This window comes from Petaurus breviceps, unplaced genomic scaffold (genome assembly GCF_028583685.1).
Source record: "Petaurus breviceps papuanus isolate PSGF00001 unplaced genomic scaffold, PetGlider_PUasm1.0 558, whole genome shotgun sequence".
NCBI classification, from domain to species: Eukaryota; Metazoa; Chordata; class Mammalia; order Diprotodontia; family Petauridae; genus Petaurus; species Petaurus breviceps.
In genome coordinates, this window is record NW_027186376.1 from 1,447,431 (window position 1) to 1,463,738 (window position 16,308).

Genomic DNA, 16,308 nt, shown 5'->3' on the forward strand with positions numbered 1-16,308 from the left:
TGCTCTTACTCGCTGTGCTACCTGGCCGCCCCCACAGTGGCACATTTTGCCAGCACCTTGAGGCTTACACAGCCATCCTGTGAAGGGTGGTACCAGTATTGTTGTCTCTACCACCCAGACAAAGGATCAGAGACCCCAGGAGGATGAACAGCTTCCCTAGGATCCCAGGAGTCAGACACAGGACCCCTGACCCCAATCCAGAACTCCCTCTGGACTATGGTGCTGCCAATTAAGAAGGCTTTGGGAATGGAATTGAAAGGTACAGTTCCTCAGGCTCTCTAGGAAGAGAACCCAGAAGAATGGAGAGAAGGGATTTTTGGTTTCTTGGACTTGGCTCTGATGTGGAACGGCAGGTATATTCTGCACCTTCCCTTCCCCTTATCACAATGTTGGTCTGGGAATCAAAGAACCTAAGTTTAAGTATTCTATCTGCCCCTGAGCAAAGTTTACCACTCTCGGCCTCAGTTTCCCCATCTCTAACATGAAGATAAGGCTTTGAAGCATTAGAAAAACCTGTCACTGAGAGTGGGGAAGAATGGAAAAGGTAATGGATCTGGCCCTGGGCATGACAATCCTGCCCTGCTACCCCAGCTGGGTGACCCTGAACCTTCACGAGTCTCCCATAAGACAGGAATCTCAATCTCAGCAAAGCTTTCACTCTGGAAATGGTCAGAAATGGTTATGAACTTGGAGTCAAATGAAGGCCATTTTCAAATCGTCCATCCATCATTCATGAACCACAGCTTCTGGGCCTGGGCTGACTCAGCTCTGAAATGGGACTGGAATCAGGTGGCTCCACCTCAGGCCTCAGGCTTTTCAGCTGGGAAATGAGAGTCTTGGCCTGGATCACCTTTGTGTTCTCTTCCAGCACTAAAAAGTCTGTGTTTCTGCTTCTAGGACTCCTCTCCCCAATTTAAAGAATCCATCAAAACCTCTGGTTGTCCACAGCTGTCTAAAGAGGGAGGAGTCTCCCTGGCAGCCAGTGGGGCCTGGGAGAGCAGTTGGGCTAGCCCATCTGTCACCCATGCTGAGTGAAAGGCAGACATCAGGAGCCTCTCCGGGGGTTTCCCCATTAGGCAGCAGGAAGTTCCCCAGTGGCACCCTCAGGCAGCTTGCAAACAAAGAGCTCAGCTTTCCAGAGCCCCTCTGAAATCTCTTTGGCCCTGAGATGGTCAGGAACCCAGCCCCACAAAGATCTGCCCCAAGGGACACAGAGGTAGCAAGCTTCAGCCAGCAGTACTCTGCTGGCTTACACAAAAATGCTTTGTAACCCTGAGCAACCCAACATACTGAACTGGGTCCTGCTTCACTCCAATGACATTCCACTTCACCACACCAGGAAAGTGTTCCTGGTGGGTGGAAAGGCCAGCATGGGCACTACAAGAGTGTGGGAAAGAAAAGCAACTCTAGACCCAGGCTGGGCCTCCCACACAGCAGTCATAAAAAGACATCTGAAGAGCTTTAGAGAAACACACAGTGCCTTACCCGGGCCCGCTCCAAGCTCCTTCTCTGCTCGTGAAATGCAGCTGGACTTTTCAGAGCTGGTGAAAAGAAGAACAATGTCAAAGAATGATTCCACCCCTAGTGCCCACCTGCAGAGGTGCTGCCTCAGGCCAAGCCATCACCTCTTGAGAGCATTCCCTCTAGGCCTCCCTGCCTCAAATCTCATTTCCACTCTATACTGTGATAAAAGCCTCAGCTTTCCTATCCATAAAATGGGCACAATATGACACCCCCCCCCCCCCCCCCACAGTGGGGCTGTGAGGAAAGTACTTTGTAAAGCTTCAAGTGCTTGAGAAAATTAAGCTCTCCACTACTGCTTTTGTGGCTGCAGCCCAGGCCCTTTCCTGTCTGAGAGGCAGAAATGACTTGATTTTCCCTAAGTGCAGATTTAACCATGTCACTTCCTCCACTCACTAAACTACAGCGGCTACCTACTGTCTAGACAAGGCTCAAACATTAAAGCTGGCCCCAAATAGCTTTCCAACCCCATAAGTCCTCCTCTGTCATCAAAATAGCCTGTCAGGCCTTATCTCAGCATGTCATTTACCACCTCCATGTCTTTGCACTGGCTGGCCTGAATGCCTAGAACATTTTCCTCCTTACCACCACCTCCTAGAAAGTATCTCTTCCTTCGGGATTCAGCTTAAAAGCCATCCTTTACATCAGGCATGTCAAACTCAAATAGCAGTTTAGTCCTTTTCCAGTTGGGTTCCACTTTTCCTGACCTCATTTGGGTTTTCTTGGATACTTGAGTGGTTTGCCATCTCCTTTTCCAGCTCATTTTACAGATGAGGAAACTGAGGCAAACTGGGTTACACAGGGTCACACAGTTAGTAAGCATCTGTGGCCAAATTTGAACTCAGATCTTCCCGACTCCAGTCCTGGCACTCTCTCCACTGTTATCACCCAGCTGTCCAAATAGAAAGGAAGGCAACTAGACCACACATAAGGACGCCGACAGGCTAGAAAACCATATGTTAACCTCATCTAGGTTTTATTGTGCTTTTATTAACATTGTTAACTATTTCCCAATCTTGACAAAACGGTCACGACACCAATACTTGTCAAAGCCAGCTCTCCCCTGCCTCCTGGTCTGGATCCCCGCTATTGCCCATGAATCCTTTTTCTTTAGCTCCCACCAGGAATAAGACGTTTCACTTGACTGGGTTAAGTATTACATGTCACAGTGTTACTCAAATTAGCTTGTCCCTCATCTCCACAGAGTTTGTCCAAGCACTTCACAGTCATTATTTGCTTAACCCTGCCAAGATTCACAGGGCAAGAGCTGGCTAAAGGAGCTTAGAGGGCATGGACAGAGGGAGCCCCTGGAGTTAGAGACCCTGAATGCAAACCCTGACTCTGCCAGCTCATTCTTGGGCTGCTGCTGGGCTCGTATCCCTTGCTGATGAAACGAGGTGGCTGGACCAGAGCCTTCCAGTTTTCCTTCCAGCTCAAAGGAGTCAGTCACTCCTGGCCTCCACTCCCAGAATGACCCAGTGCAGAGGCTACTTCTACTTCCAATGGAGGCTCCAGAGCAGCTTTTGAGGGTGGGGATGACACAAAACCTAGGCAGCCCTTAAAAGCCTTGCTGTGGTTTCAGACCTCTCTCTGGTGGATGAGGGGGCACAGAAAGTCTTGACTCACTACACCAAGTGGGGAAGACAGGAAGGAGAGTGAAATGTACGAGACTGTGGTCAGTTTCACTTCTGGGCAAAGGGGTTTCAGAGCAATTGTGAAACCACAGAGAAGCTTCTGCTCTGGGGCCAGAGGGGCAAGGACACTCCCAGGCTGCAGCCCCTGGGGAGGCGGGGCCTTCACACCCACCAGCAGGGAAGGGCACTTGCTAGTGTCTCATCAGGAGGACCGCGGCCATTCATTCAGCGCCCACTCTGAAAGTCTCTCAGCTTAGCTGGGTAGTGGGTCTCCAGAGCCGCGCTCACATTCCCAGCTCTCAGCAGCAGGGGGCGCTGTGCGTTTATCAAAAGCTAGAAGAAGAATGCGCCCGCCTCCTCCCAGAACACTCATACATTTACAGAGTATCGGCATTTCCAGCAAGCCACAACATCTCAGTCTGCAGAAAGAGACTTTATATTTCCCTCTGGTAAGCCAACCAATCAATCATTTGGTAACCATGGCACAAATGTAAAGCCTGCAGAGACCGCCTAAGCTAAACCATTAATTTTACAGATGAGAGACATGAAGAGGGCCAGGTCACCCAGCTGGTGAGCCACCAGTCCGTATCCTCGCTGATGCCCTGGACTGGCTGCCTTGTAGTCACAGTTCTATAGGGGCCAGATATCCTAGTGTGGCCTAGATCTTGCCCTGGTCTTACCTCTAACATGCCCTGTGATTAACTCTGTCTCCCACTCCCCACCCCACTGAGCAAAGAAGAGGAAACAAGAGAGACACCCATCAATTGGGAATGGCTGAACAAACTGTGATACGCAAATGTTACGGGAACTCACTGTGCTGTAAACCAATACAGAGAGTCCTGGAAAGATCTCTGTGAACTGATGCAGAGTGCATTAGACAGAGTCAAGAAACCAATCTACACAATACCCACAACAACACACATGGCAAGAACCAAGGACACAAATCAAAAGAGAAGCTGCAGAATCACAAAGAACAAGGCTTGTTCCAAAGCTGAGAAGGCATCTGACTCTGTCCTTCCAAGAGGCATGAGGCCCACAAACATAGTATACTACACATAAGACCTTTTCCAATGGTTGATCACTGATTTTCCCCCTTTTTTTCTTAAAAAAAAAAAAATGCTACGGGGCAGCTAGGTGGCAGTGAATAGAGCATTGGCCCTGGAGTCAGGAGGACCTCCATTCAAATCTGGCCTCAGACACTTAACACTTACTAGCCATGACCTTGGGCAAGTCACTTAACCCCAATTGCCCTGCCTTCCCCACTCCAAAAAGAAAAAAAAGAAAAAAAGTTACTTGTAATGTGGCATGGTTTTCTGGGAAAGAGGTAGGAAGTGACACTGAGGTAAATTATGGTGATGTTTAAAAAAAAGATGCAAATGACATCCATGAAAACTTGTTTTTAAAAAGAGGAGAATCAGAGTAACAGAGTTTTGTACAGCACTTTACGGCTGTGTGTGTGTAGTATTTGTTGTTGTTGTCACTGTTATTTTGCCAGCATAAGCTCATTTGATTCTCCACAAAACCCCAGAGGTAGGTTCTATTATTACCCCAGTTTTACAGATGTGGAACATGAAACCTAGAACCTGACTAAAGACCAGACCACTACCTACTATGCCACACTGGATCAAGGTAGGTGTTTGGTCACATGGGGACTAGTTACTTTCACTCTCTATGGCTGTCAACTCTACCTCTAGGCTGAGCACACCTTCAGTCTCAAGGAAAAATTGTTACAAATGCCATTTCCGGGGGGGGGGGAGAGTCCAAGCACACACTTTTGTGGTAGGCCACAAAGAAAAGGGTACCACTATTAATAAATACCAATCAGATAACCCCTGTCCAAGGAAGGTAGGAGAGGGGAAAGAAAACATTTGGTAAATGAGAACAAAGGGCCACATGGAGACAGGCCTGAATTCAAATGAAGAAGTGAATCTGTTCATCAAGCAAAAGTTGTGCTGTTGATTAAGGAGGCTACCCTGGCTGGCGGAGGGCACAGAAGGCCATAATTGTTACAGATGTGTTTGCTGAGATGAATGTTCTGCTGGAGAAAAGCTTTCTTGGCTTGTACAAACTGATGCAGAGTAAAAAAAAAAAAAAAGCAGTCAGAACACTCAACCAGACCTGATAAAGAATCAGTCAGCAAGCATTTATGGAAGGCCATACAGGCTATACAGGGCCGGCAATGAAGATACAAACACAAACAGACCTGCCATTAGCTCCCCTGAGTCTGACTGCAATCTTGATGACTGTCAGTGTCCCATCACCTGCTGACTATTCCAAAGGGCTGACTGTGCAGAACAGTGCTCACCATGCCCACCTCCCCAAGCCTCCGCCCTCTGCCAAAGGCACCAATTCTTCCAGTTCCTAGGATCATTCTCCCTCACGCCACACGGCCAATCAGTTGCCAAACAACTCCATTTCTACCTTCACAACACTTCTCATGTCCATGCCTTCTCTCTCTTCATGTGGCCACCACTTCAATTTCTTCTTTTGTCATTTCTTTTCCAGATTTCTGCATCAGCCTCCTAATAAATCTTCCAGTCTCAAGTGATTCCCCACACCAGTTCATCCTTCACACAGGTGACAAACTGATTATCTTTAAGTGCAGATCTGATCATGTTATTCCTACAATCAATAGACTCCAGTGGCTACCTATGGTCTCTAGGATTAAAAAGAAACTCCCATTTGCCTTTCAAAACCCTTCACAACCTGACCTCAACTTGGGTATCTTTCCACCTCAAAGTTATTCTCCCTCCTACACCCTACAATCCACCCAAATGAGCCCAAACATTAGCTCTCACTCCCTGACTCTCTCTCTGTTTTCATAATCAGCTCAATCACCACCTTCTACATGAAGCCCTTCCTGATCTCCACATCTAAATGCTACCATATTACTTCCCTCCCTTGTATTCTGTTGTTTATTCTCTTTGTATTTATTTTGGTGTGTGTGTGTGTGTGTGTGTGTGTGTGTGCATAATTGTACATGTGTATCTGTCCCTCCTGAGAGACTGGAAGCTTTGCGCTGTAATGGGAATGGAAATCTGAAGATCTTTCCTGCCCCTTAATGGACCTAGGCTGGAGTTTGAAGACCTCCCCTGCTGTGAAGATAAATTCTGCCCCCCAGAGCTCAAAGGAAGCTGGGTCAGAGTGAATCTGACAGTTGGAGACAGCTGGGGACAGAGGAGCTTAGGCAAGGAAATAGAGATTTTGTGAGTAAATATTGATCTTGTATTGGTTTGTGGGAAGGCTAAAGGATGCTGTGGCTCTCAGCGTTATTATGGCTTCTGAATATCTTTGGCTTACTGGTTTGGGGATTGGGTTTTCTGGTATCTAAATAAATCCTTCGGCTTTATCCTCTATCTTGAGAGTCTGGCATATTTTGTGATCGAACATCATGCAACAGTTATAGTCACGGTCTCTATGGTGATCATGGGCATTGTAACTACTGCATTGGAGCTACATGTGCATGACAGGTTTGTTTCATTCTTTGTATTTATATCTCCAGGACCTAGCACAGGGCTCAGCACATAGCAGATGCTTAATAAATGCTTAAAAATTAACAGCCTTTAACACTCACGGAATTTACATTCTACCAGGAGGTTACATACAACATGTTCACAGGCAAATAAATATAGAATGAACACAAAACAAATACAACTGATTTCAGCAAGATGGAGACAGTAACAATAAGGCTGAAGAAGGTAAAGAATCAAAGATCAGGGGGGTGCCTAGGTGGTGCAGTGAATAGAGCACTGGTTCTGGAGTTAGGAGGACCTGAGTTGAAATCCAGACTTACACGTAACACTTTACTAGCTGTGTGACCTTGGGCAAGTCACTTAACCCCAATTGCCCTGCCCTCCACCCTCCAAAAAGCAAAAAAAACCAAACAAACAAACAAAAAAAGAATCAAAGATTGCTACTAGGTTCCAAACTCTATTAGACCTATTAGAATGGTGCCCTGACAGAAAAAAAAAAAGGAAGAGAGGAGAGGGGAGTGGAGGGAAAGGTAATGAGCTTCACTGTCCATGCCAACTCTGAGATGCCGATGCCTATCAGAGGTAGGGCCCAGGACAGAGAAGAGAGCTAACAGGATGAGCCTGCAGCAGCCACAACAGAGCAGCATCACAGAAATCTAGGGAAGAGAGATTATCCACAAAGGGCGGAGTCAGACAGTCAATGATGCAGAGGGGTTCAAAAAGAAAAGGATGAGGACTGAGCAAAGGCCGTTGGACTTAGCAACAAAGAGCTCATGTGGATGGAGGAGAGGGGAGTTTCCGTTCAGTGGAGACAGAAGCCAGACTGTAGGGTAGGGAAGTGAAGGGCATAGTCATTGAACAAGGGGAACAAGGTAATTCTGGCAGTAATTTCTAGAACTAAAGAGGGAAGGAGGCTAGTAAGGGAAAGGCTTGCTACAGTAATTCAACAATGCTTGCCAAAGGCATCATTTCTTCCAAGCACTACAAGTGGTAGAGAAGCCTGTGTAGACTGGAGGTGCAAGCTGTGGACTGTCCATCATTTAAGTCTCCATGTTACGGAGGGGATTCCTGTTCAAGTACCCCTCCAATTCAGAGGTTCAGCACTTCCTGCCTGGTGTGTCATGTACCTCCTTTGTCTCTCTGGGCAGTTATTCTCTATCTCTCCATCATTCTCCTTGTGCTACACGCAGCTCTTTGCAACTGTTTTCCATTTTCCTTCCACTTCTGAGGGTGGTGAGTTCAGCAATTTCAAGTCTGCTTCTTCAACAACTCAGAGGAAGGACTGGGACTCTTTCTATTCTGTTCTTTGCAGGGGTTTCCCAAAAGTCTCCTGACCAGATTCACCACATAAGGGGCAAGTAAGTTTTTGTAGCAGCTAGACAAGACTGGGGGGTTGGGGAGTGGTGAGGAAGTACTGATGTATGTCAAGCACAAGTGTCGAAGGGGATATTAAAAGGTATCTATGTGAGATGAATGACAAGACTGGAATAAGACTGAGAAATGTGTTGCAGTCTATGAAACGAATCTGGGACCAAGGGGCAGCAAATAATCAAGGACCACATTCAGGTTCATTCAGTGCTTGGGGGAAGAAAGAACAAGAAGGCAGGTCAGAGCAGAGTGTACTTTTTCGAAAGAAAAGGCTGACATTCTCCAGGAAATTAAAGTCCTGGAAGAAACCCAATAGACAAATTCTCCAATCATCCCTAACACAAGTCTCAGTCTCCAGTCCAACTGACTACTGCATTGTTCTTAAACAGATGCCTCTCTCCTCCCACTTCTGCTGTTCTAATGGCTTTGCCAGTTAAGAGTTGGGATCATACGCACAAAAATATTTATAGTAACTCTTTTCATAGTAGCAAAGAAATGGAAACTAAGGGGTTGCCCATCAATCAGAGAAATTCTAATCAAATTATAAAAATATAAATGAAATATAATATCATGCCATAAGAAATGACAAAAGGACAGTGTCAAAGAAAATTGGGAAGACTTATATCACATAGTAAAGTGAACAGAACCCTGCATAACTTATACAATAACAACAAAATTGTAACAAACAACTTTGAAAGACTCACAAACTCTGACCAATGCAAGTAACCATTCAAGGGAACTAGTGATGAAAGTGATACATATCCTGCTGACAAGAGAGGGAATGGACTCATATTGCAGTAAGAAACACTTGTTTTCACACATGGCCATAATGTAGCCATTTGTTTTATCTAATTATATGTCTCTGTTACAAGGGTTTTTTTTTTTTTTTTTCTTGCCTAAAACAGGGCAGGGAGGTGGGAGAGGAAGGATACAGATAGAGAAGGAAGAAAGGTGGGTGTTACTGAAGCATTTTTTAATTCACAGAAGGAATCAGATTTTTTTAAAAGGAAAAAAGAAAAAAGTAAAGAGGTTCACTGAAGTATTCTTAAGTACACACAGAAAAACAGAGGGAAATCACAGGTAGAACATCTCTGAAAATTACATGCTGAATTTTTTACATATTCAAAAGAAAGCTATGCATAACAAATCCACAGGGCTGGCACCATCCTATTTTTCTGTTCTAAATGTGTTTTGAAATGCTCTTTTTAGTATTTGTTAACATCAAAAAAATTTCAAAGAAATCAAACGAGGGGCGGCTAGGTGGTGCAGTGAATAGAGCACCGGCCCTGGAGTCAGGAGGACCTCAGTTCCAATCAGGCCTCAGACAGCATAGCACTTACTAGCCGTGTGACCTTGGGCAAGTCATTTAACCCCAATTCCCCTGCCCTCCCCCTCCAAAAAGCAAAAACAAAAGAAACCAAATGAGCAAAATTTGTTTTAAAGACGGGGGAGTTGTGTGGAGTTCCTGTTCTGAATTCACAGCCCTTGCTGGCTGCTATTTCTTCCTTCCTCTGCAGTAGTCTCATTTTCATTCCTATTTAGATCAGAGGAGGGGGATCAGCATGGTGAGTGGACTAGAAGCCAGGCCAAGAGGACAGACCGAAGGAACAATGATGTTTAGCCTTGAGCAGAGAAGACTGGAGGGATGAAATGATAACCATCTTCAAATACCTTCAGGGCTGTCACGAGGATTCCAATTTGATTTGTTTCTCTTGGTTCTGGAGCACAGAACGAGTGGCAGATTCAGATCTGATGGAAGGAAAAATGCCATCAAGCACTAAAGCCACCCAAAGTGGAATGGGTCCCCTCAGGAGCCAGCAAGGTGTTCCCAGCTGAAGCTTTGAAGGTCCAAGCCCAGAGCTGTGAAGCAACTTGTCCCCACCACAAAGGCACTTGGGTAGCAGAGCTGGTGATCAAGTGATCAAGCTCAAGCATCACGCGATCCTGGTCAACTCTAAGTGAGATTCTAGGAAAATCTGCTACGATAGAATGGAAGCGAAAGAGCAGCACCTTGTTGTGAAAGTGTCCATAGCCATTTTCCAGCTTTGAATATGGTACCTGTGAGAGCAAGCTGCATGCCTTCCATGACTGAAGCATGAAATAATGGGATTATTTTTTTCATTCATTTATGTTTACATGGAAACTTCTCCACATAAACCAGAATGGACTTAAATGGCCAGTAGGACCTCATATGAAAACAAGAGACATCATGGTGGGTCCTAAGGAGAAAAGAACTTTGCAAGACCTCTGAGAGGAATGTCAGTGGAAGCCATCCTCACTGTTCTCATTAATATGTTGCTATATTAACAATGACTTTGTTTAAAGCATAGGCAGCTCTTCTGGATACCGAACAGCAGTTAGGTACCCTTATTTTCCAAATGTTATTTTCCAAGGTCATTTTCTTCATCATTATCATTAAAAAATATCCATTGAGGGCCTCAGAATAAGTCACTTTGTTAGATGAGATACAATTAATCCCTATTTTTAGGCTCAGACCTTCCCTATCCCGAGGTTCCTTCCAGCCCTGACATTCCCTGTTCTAAGCTCCCTCCTAGCTCTGCCATTTCCTGTTCTAAGTTTCCTCCCTGCTCTGCCATTCCCTGTTCTGAGGCCCCTCCCAGCTCTGCCACCCTGTGTTCTAAGGCCCCTCCCAGCTCTGACATTCCCTGTTCTGAGGCCCCTCCCAGCCCTGACATTCCCTGTTCTAGGGTCCCTCCCAGCCCTGACCTTCCCTCTTCGAAGGCCCCTCCCAGCCCTGACATCCCCTGTTCTCAGGCCCCTCCATTAGACTGGGAGCTCCTAGTGGGCAGTGCCAGTCTTCTGCCTTGTTTTTATTCCCAGGGATTAGCAGTGCCTGGCACAAAGTGAGGGCTCAATAAACGTTTAGTGCCTTCCTGGCTTTACAGCATCTTCGCTGTGTGGGCCACCTAGAAAGGCAGGGCAGGCTGCACAGTCCCAAGGGTATTCAGCACACAGGGAAACAAACAAAACCTATGTGGGGAGAAACAGACACTTCCCTGATGAAGAATCAACGTCTTAAAATGTAATAATGACAAAGAAGATAAACAACAGAGGTTTCATGTTCCCTCTTCTCCTGGCTATGCTTTGGGGAACAAATTTCAGAAGGCTGTTTTCACTAATGTTGGCACCAGGACACAAGCGAGTCCTTCAAAGTGACCTCAAACCATGTCCAGGGGGCACACACGCTCGCATCCCCCGGAGCCCTCTGGGAGAGGCCGAGATAGAGGCTGCTGCACCTTGCAGTAGCCAAGGTTCTAGCACCGCTTCTGGCCACAGCATGAGTGTCTGCTGGGCAGCTCCGGGCTGCTGGCTAGTTCTGCCACAGCCAAAAGGCCATGCCAAGCTTTTCCCAGCACTGAGGGCCAGGGGCTGGTTCCACCCGACTCAGTCCCATTCAGCAGCTCCTCTCCCCCCTTTGGGCTGGGGGACAATTTCCTCTCCCCCCCTCCTCCCCAGAAGTCCTGGGAAGAGGATCACCTCAACACCATCAATGAGTGGGGGCAAGGGAGGAAAGGCACGAGAAGGTCAGTGGGGGCATACTCCTGGATCCCAGCCCGCCCAGCCGCCACAGCTATGGCTCAGGGGCCAAGACAAGGGTAGGCTCTCACTATACCCTCCCCCCGCCAGCTGGAGGCAGTGTGGCTACAAAGTGACCTAGATGGGCCTTATCACAGAAGCTAGAGAAGACTTTCCCTCTTCCCTGAACTGCCTAAGGCAAGGCCTTAACTTGGCAGCCTAGGCGGGTGGCCACCCACCTGGCATGGACGGGATTTTTCACTTTCTGAGGTCCTCTCAGGGGCTCTTGCTTTAAGTTGAGATTTCTGAGAATAATGAATTTAAGACTCTATGTCCATTTCCTGGGCACAGGTCAGAAAGGAATTTCATCTCGGACCCCCTGACGTTTGAGTCTCTTTGGTTTAGCAGCCGAGCCCAGCGTTAAGACAGCTAAGGACACCTGGCTCCCAGTTTCAACCTCTCCAGGGGGAGGAACACAGAGGGAATAGGAGGTTTCCTTGTGGCTCAGGAGGTTGATGGACAAGCACTAACCTTCCCTTGGAATAATGCAAGGCCCTTGAAGACAGGGACATGGCCCTCGCCATTCTAATTCAAAAGGCCTTCTTGCCTCCCAAACATCAATGGATTTGGTTTGGACTGAAATGATCTGCTTCCCTCACCAGCTCCATGGCTCCATCCATCGCCTGTGTGGCCTCAGGCCACCTCCGCCACCTCCGGCCAGAGGCATCTGCTCCCAGACGCAGCTCAGCTGGGGAGCAATGTGGCTCAATGGAAAAGACTGGATTGGCTATGGGGTCAAAAGCTTGGTTTCAAATTCTGGTTCTTCCACTACCTACTTCTGTGGCCTGAAGCAAGTCCCTTCCTTTCACCATATCTTGGTCTCCTCATCTGTAAAATGTGAACTGAACTGTGTGACCTCCCAAAACCCCTCCGAGCTCAAGCTAGGATCTGTTCACAGGGAATCGTAACCATTGTACCTTTAGGTGGGAAGACTGGGAAAGCCTGCCAATGACTGTACAGAGCAAAAGGATCCCTACCTACACTCTAGTTTTTTCTCTATTTTGTCTGGACAAACACAAGGCCACTAACCAAGTGGCTGCTTGTCAGTCTTCTCAGGCTCCACTTACTAATCATGACAAAGAGACAGAACCAGAGCTGACCCAACTCTGGTGCTGGAGCAGGGAGGGAAAGGAGCCTGAACTTGGGCCATCGAAACCCAAAACCAACAGTAAAAGTCTCCTTTGTCCACTAGAGACTTGCCTTCCCGTGCCCCAAAGGAGAAAATCAATGAATAATCCCTAGGTTTCCAGGCAGTCACTGTGTGTCCTTCCCTGGGAAATGGAATACTCTAGCCACCAATGAGTGAGCAGAACAGGTGACAGGGCCTCAGGGCCCTTCCTGGAGCTGCAGAAAGGGAGGGATGAAGGCACAAATGTGGTAAGGCTAAGGGTACACACTCCCCAGGGCTTTAAGAAGAAATGTGAGAGTCAGTACAGTGAACTCTGAAAGGTAGAAAGAGAGGAGTCAAATACGCTGCTCTCTGAATTTCATACCACAGCCGTGTCAGGCTCAATCAGGGCCTGTCAATGATTACTGCTGCACATGATCCTTAGTAAGTTAGACTCAAACATTATCCACAGGTGTTCCTGGTCAGAATGTCCCAGACCAGCTAACACTACCAGCCCTACACCATAGTCCAGGCAGCATTTCTGCCAGCGCCTGAGATCCCATTACTCAGATATGTGCCTTTAAAACAGAAGATGTTCAGTAAAGTCTGCTGAATCCATCTAAATCATCCCTGCCATCCCTACCCCACCACAGTGCTGGAGATGTAGTCAATTATCTGAGGTCATATGAATAAGTAATGTCGCTAACTGCCTTCATAATCTATTCAATTGAGTTTCTTCAATGAGACCTTGAATACAAGCTGTCCGTGAAGAAACAGAAGTAGATAAACAGTGAAATAAACTTGTCTAAAAGACCAATACCTACATGGTAAGAACATTTACTTTTTTTTTTCCTTTCTTTTTGGAGGGCAATTGGGGTTAAGTGACTTGCCCAAGGTCACATGGCTAGTTTTTGTGTTAAGTGTCTGAGGCTGGATTTGAACTCAGGTCCTCCTGAATCCAGGACCAGTGCTCTATTCACTGCGCCACCTAGCTGCCCTGAGCATTTACTTTAAATAATCTCATTTTTCTAGCATAATTTTTTTTAAACGACAATAAACTATATCAGAAACATGTAGGTGTAATTCCCAGAAAATGGCTGAGGGTGGGGAGATGGCAGTACATTTTATATATCTCATATAATCCTTGAAACTTTGAGTCTAACGTTCAACACTCTCTCTCTCTGTCTCTCTCTCTATGTCTCTCTGTCTCTCTCTCTCTGCATCTGTCTCTCTCTCCGTCTCTTTGTCTCTCTCTCTCTGTCTCTCTCTCACTTTCTCTCCCTCAGCATACTACTGTCAGAATATCACACCTGGGAAGGAGGTGGTTTTGTTAAGTATTAACAAGGGGGAAGCTGAGCATAAGATAAATGTCCCCAGGTAAACAGCTTGAAGAGCCAGTGCCACACACACATACACACATCATACATACAGCATAAACAAAGTCCAGGAGATTACACAGCCGATCCTTTCTCAAGATAAAAAGGAAATATGTCTGATGACTGACCAGGCAAAAGTTCCCTGTCAGCCCCAAATCTAATGCTCAGTTTACCCCTGTCCCTGGAACACAGACCTTAATACAATACTCATCCAATACTGGCCGTAGCTCTTGTCGTTTGTCCTTTGTTTCTGAAGACCAGTGCCATTAGATGGTGGATTCAGTTTAAGTGAGGCACAGTCCCACAAAGGCGTCTCTCTCTTCCAAAACCATCGAAGTGCAGTGTCAAAAAGGACTCTGGAGGTTCCAAGACAGCTGCCTTCACAGGCCATGAGCCAATCAGGTGGATCTTCCTTTCCTCTTCAATGCAACCATCCTCCCACTGCTCACTGGGCCTAGCCTAGCAGCTTCCTCTCTATAAGAGGAGGGGCTTGGCTTAGATGACTTCTGAGGTCTCTCCCAGCTCTAGAGCTCAGAATTTAGGATTCCAAATCCCTAAGTACTTTAATGATTCAATCAGATCAATCCTTACAATACCCTCAGGGAATGGGTTCCAGGTAAGACCCAGAAAACGTCAGACGTGTGACCAGGAGCTGACTGACTTCCAGCAAGACTCTCTTCCTGCCACTTTGGAAGAATGGCACTGGTTTAGGGCCATGTTTCCAGTGGTTTCCTCAAGAATTCCTTCCAGCCACAGTCAAAAGCAGCAAGACAGAGCCCATGAAAGAGATGAAGAAAGAAGTCACAAAGGGGTGAGGACATTCTTGTCATCAGAGAGTCACCATCTCAGAGCTGCACAGCATCTCGGAGCCAATCCAATCTAAACTGCCTCATTCCACGGTTCTCTGAGCTCTGTTCCACTTCCAAATTCTATGATTTATAATTGACTACACCAGCAGAGTTTTGGAGCTAAAATCCTGATTTCCAGTTCAGTGGATATCAAACAAATCAGGTGGTCTTCTAATACAAAAGTTGAACTAAGACAAAGTTGGGGGCAGGGGAAAGATGGAGACAAAATGGTGGAGAGGAAGCATCTTAGCATAGTTCACCCAGCACACCTCCTCAACAAAGATCTAGAAAAGCACCGGATTTGGGGTGGCCAGGTAGCACAGCGAGTAAGAGCACCGGCTCCAGTGTTGAGAAGACCTGGAGATCGAATCCCAGGCTCAGACACTTCGCACCCACCCAGAAACACCTGGTCGTGTAACCTTGAGCAAGTTACTTAATCCCAATTTCTTTTAAAAAAAAAAAAAGCACCGGATTGGATTCTGACCAGGAGACCTAAGAAAAACTCACAGTGAGTCTTTTTCCAGCCCAAGGTGGCTTAAGAAGACAGAAAGGTCTGTGGACACTGATCCAGTCTGGCCAGAAGCACATGTCTAGGTGGGGAGTATTCCAGCATATCTATGGACTGAAAGAGAAACAAAGCTGGGGCACCAGTCCAGAAAGAGATGCCAAGGGATCCTTAAACAGGAAAATAAGTGCAGGAACAAGTGACATCCGGCAGCTCTGTTGCCCACTCTCCTAGATGTGGGTCACAAATCCAGGGTAGAGAAGAACAGTTAGTACCCATCTAGCTGTGTACTGAACAAAGAACATGTTTTGGGAGCCAATAGGATCCTGAGAAGCTGTCCTCAAGGACCTTCACTGACAACAGTATCTACGTGGTCCTGGTATTCCTCTGTCAAAATGGGGTCAATACTCTAAGTCTACCTCACTGAAATTTCATAAGCGAACAATTATATCACATGTGACATAGTCAAAGTTCCTTGAATAAAGATGTGCTAAACAACTCTAAAGAACTCAAAAGAGTAAACTAAAAAAATATTAACTGAAATAATTTTAGCAAAATTGCAAGATATAAAATAAGTTCACATAAATCACCATATTTCTATGTACTTGAAAAGAGAAATAAATTCCATTCAACGTAACTATAAAATGTGTAAAATGGTTGAAACTGTATCTACCCAGACAGAAACTATATGAATACAACTAAAAAAATGTGCTATAAAGAAAGACATACTGCCGGGCGGCCAGGCGGCACAGAGAGCAGAGCACCAGCCCTGGAGCCGGGGGACCCGAGTTTGGTTGCGGCCTCAGGCACTTAACACCCACACAAAAACTAGCCGTGTAATCTCAGGCAAGTTACTTAACCCCAATTGCCCTCCAAAA

At 46.4% G+C, this 16,308-nt stretch overlaps 2 protein-coding genes across 4 annotated transcripts in view; one reads left to right on the forward strand and one right to left on the reverse strand.

The window, feature by feature from the left end:
* Nucleotides 1-16,308, forward strand: part of RBX1 (ring-box 1) — a 434,671-nt gene that overhangs the window by 48,432 nt on the left and 369,931 nt on the right. The window lies entirely within an intron of this gene.
* The window catches only part of MRTFA (myocardin related transcription factor A), a 214,338-nt gene that overhangs the window by 13,619 nt on the left and 184,411 nt on the right, over nucleotides 1-16,308 (reverse strand). For all 3 annotated transcript variants that reach the window (XM_069102864.1, XM_069102866.1, XM_069102865.1), the window contains one exon: nucleotides 1,486-1,541. In XM_069102864.1, the coding sequence (XP_068958965.1) occupies nucleotides 1,486-1,541 (56 nt within the window). The remainder of the gene's footprint in view (nucleotides 1-1,485; nucleotides 1,542-16,308) is intronic.